This window comes from Gekko japonicus, unplaced genomic scaffold (assembly GCF_001447785.1).
Source record: "Gekko japonicus isolate JY-2015 unplaced genomic scaffold, Gekko_japonicus_V1.1 scaffold1560, whole genome shotgun sequence".
In the NCBI taxonomy this organism is placed as follows: domain Eukaryota; kingdom Metazoa; phylum Chordata; class Lepidosauria; order Squamata; family Gekkonidae; genus Gekko; species Gekko japonicus.
Window position 1 is genome coordinate 225,409 of NW_015161998.1, and position 2,895 is coordinate 228,303.

The 2,895-nt window shown below is 47.3% G+C and overlaps 1 protein-coding gene across 1 annotated transcript in view; it reads right to left on the minus strand.

Annotated features, from left to right (window-relative positions):
- Window positions 1–2,895, minus strand: part of LOC107105458 (sulfotransferase 1C1-like) — a 6,700-nt gene that overhangs the window by 1,074 nt on the left and 2,731 nt on the right. Inside the window, exons 4-5 of the mRNA XM_015405429.1 lie at window positions 2,333–2,427; window positions 1,934–2,114 (exon numbers count right to left, since the gene is read on the minus strand). Coding sequence (XP_015260915.1) covers window positions 1,934–2,114; window positions 2,333–2,427 — 276 coding nt within the window. The remainder of the gene's footprint in view (window positions 1–1,933; window positions 2,115–2,332; window positions 2,428–2,895) is intronic.

Here is a 2,895-nt window from a genome sequence, read left to right on the forward strand (position 1 = left end):
ATCACTGGGGAAGATTAACCAAATGCATGAGAGAACCAAAACATTTTTGCCTGGTACAATGATTTGTGAAAGCTAATATGGAGCTAATCAAATGCCTTTTGGAAGGGAGCTCCAACATTTTGGTGTCACAACGGGAAAGGCCTTACCTTCTTGTGGAACCTGTGACAAGGTACCCCAACAGAATGTGGGTCTGGCATCTATGCCTTCCCCAGAGAGACCTGAGTTTCCAGGCGCAGCAGGACCTAAAGCTGGCAACTCTGACAAATCCAGAAGGCCAATCGGGTGAGCTAAGTGTGACCTAGCACTTCCTGGCCTGATCCAGGTGGTTGGCCAAGAGCATGGGCCAAGGGGAGGAGGCCAGTATGCTGGGGCAGAAGGGCGGTTGAAGGCTGGAGACCAATGCTCCCTCTAAGCTGTGGAGTCTTGTGAGCCAAAATTAAAGTGGTGAGCGAGCTACTGCATACATTAGTTTGCTCTGGAGCCATCCTTCCTGAGCTAAGACAAAAACATGTGAGCCGGAGGCTAAAAAACTGTGAGCTGGCTCACACTAACTCAGCTTAGAGGGAACACTGCTGGAGACATTCTCTGGAACTGGTCGGTCAGGTATGAACAAAAACACTACACCATGGCACCCCTGATAGTCCCCTCTGCCAGCTGATCCAGAAGGATACCCTGGCTGAGGATATCAAAAGTTGTTCAGTAGTCTAGGAGAACCAACAGATATTCACCCTGTCTGTCCCTATCTTGGTAAAGGTTGCAAGTGAGGACAATTTAAGGGCATTTCTGGCCCCAAATCAGGATAGTAACAGATTGGGAAGTGTTCGGGCAATCCACCTTATCCAAGAAAGCTTGGACTTGCTTGGCCACCACTCAAGTGAACACCTTGCCCAAAAGAGAGACACCTGCAACAGGGATTAAAATCTGAACGCCATCCCTCCTCAGAGAGTTTATCACCACCCTCAGGATTCAGCCATATAACCCCTCTCGGCCCTGTACTTTGAGCCATGAGGAGCAAGTGTCAAAAACGGAAATGAATGGCTGCATCCCTTCAAGTAACTAGCCCATGTCTTCAAACGACAGAAACTGAAATTCATCCAAATAAATGAGACTGTATTTTCATGAATTAAAAAACAACAACACAGGTATGAGAAGTGGATATGGATGGCGCTGTGGGAGGGGGATTTAATCCCTGTACTTTTGAGTTCATAAACATTCCCCCCCCAGGTGTGGGGGGAAAGGCAATAGGTGGGGAAATACAAAGTTCTCTGGAGAAATCCCTTCCCTGTGTCACTGAAGCCCAATTTTCTTCTTTCCTGGTCACAGCTTTTTCATCTCAAAGAAAATGTTAGAACATCCAACTACAGATTTCCTGGGTATGGATACTTTACTCCTGGACCAGCATCTTGCTGGGAGCACAAACCACAAGTAGGGAACCTCTCTGGCAGATGTATGAGATCTAGTAGACTTATGGGCTTTTGTTGATCTTTGGCGTTGTAGCCTGATGCCCAGCCCACCACTCCAGTCCTTAGCAATTCCTTCACCCCATTTCCTCACACCTTTGCCCCTTCTTTAAAGATGTATGGTGTGGGAGCTGTTAAGGAAAAGTACTTCCCAGTTTGCCTTTACTTGTCCATCTCCACTCAGAACTATGTGCCTGTTAACGCCAGAGCCATTTTTTAGGTCAAGTGTCACCAGGGCCTTCCCGCAAGCGTGACTCTTGCTACTTCTCTGTTTAGGAATGAGGCACCATCCCCCCACCTCCCTTGACAGCATTCTGAGTCCAAAATTACTGTTTACGTTTCTACAGCTTACAGCTTACTTTTCAGGACCACTGCCAAAAGAATTACGCCACTTGACAAATCCAGCCATTCCCACAAAGGACTTTCTTCCCCTCTCAGAACTGAGGCCAGAAGCCAACCCGTGTGACACTCACCTTTTCTCATGAAAGGCGACACAGCGTGGTCCATAATGCAAGAAGGGATACTGCTGTAATTAGCCATCGGATTGGCTTTCATGTTCTCAAATGTTGTGTGCTGCACAATCTGTTTCAGAACTGGTTCTGTGAGCTCTATACCAAGGAATTGGGCTACTTTGCGGATTTCCCGGGCTGGGTCCTAGGGAGAGACAAGACTGCTGAGGGAAATTTAGGCTGCTGTTAAGCGGTTGTTTCTTGCTCAGCGGAGGCACTGCTGTGAGAACCCAACATAGCAAAGTAATTTCTGAGAGTATTTCTAGCATCAGAGCTCCTTTGCAGGTAAAATTACTACTTAAAAAATTGTGTGTGCGTGTGCGTGAGAAAGAGATACCCAGAGAAGGAGAAAGACTTTCTCACCTCCTTTATATCTTCATAAAAGAGGTACAGAATTGGATGCTGGTCCTTGGCTTCCCACCAACCACGGACATGGTCAGACCAAGACCCCCACATAACTGCAGACACAAGGTGGAGAGTGAGTTGCAGAATTCTCATTTGCCCACTTCATTCATTGCCAACTGAAGTCCATAACTCTTTGTAGGGTTGGAATTGATGTAATTTCCCAGTTCCTTTCCTATTCCTTTCATATCCTGCTAACCACTACCACCCAGTTCCTAGGGTAAGGTTGCCAGCCTCCAGTTGGAGCCTGGAAATCTCCTGGAATTACAATTGGTCCCCAGACCACAGAGATAGGTTCCTCTGGAGAAAATGGCTGCTTTGAAAGGTGGACTCTATGGCATTATACCCCACAATTCCTTTCATATCCTGCTAACCACTACCACCCAGTTCCTAGGGTAAGGTTGCCAGCCTCCAGTTGGAGCCTGGAAATCTCCTGGAATTACAATTGGTCCCCAGACCACAGAGATAGGTTCCTCTGGAGAAAATGGCTGCTTTGAAAGGTGGACTCTATGGCATTATACCCC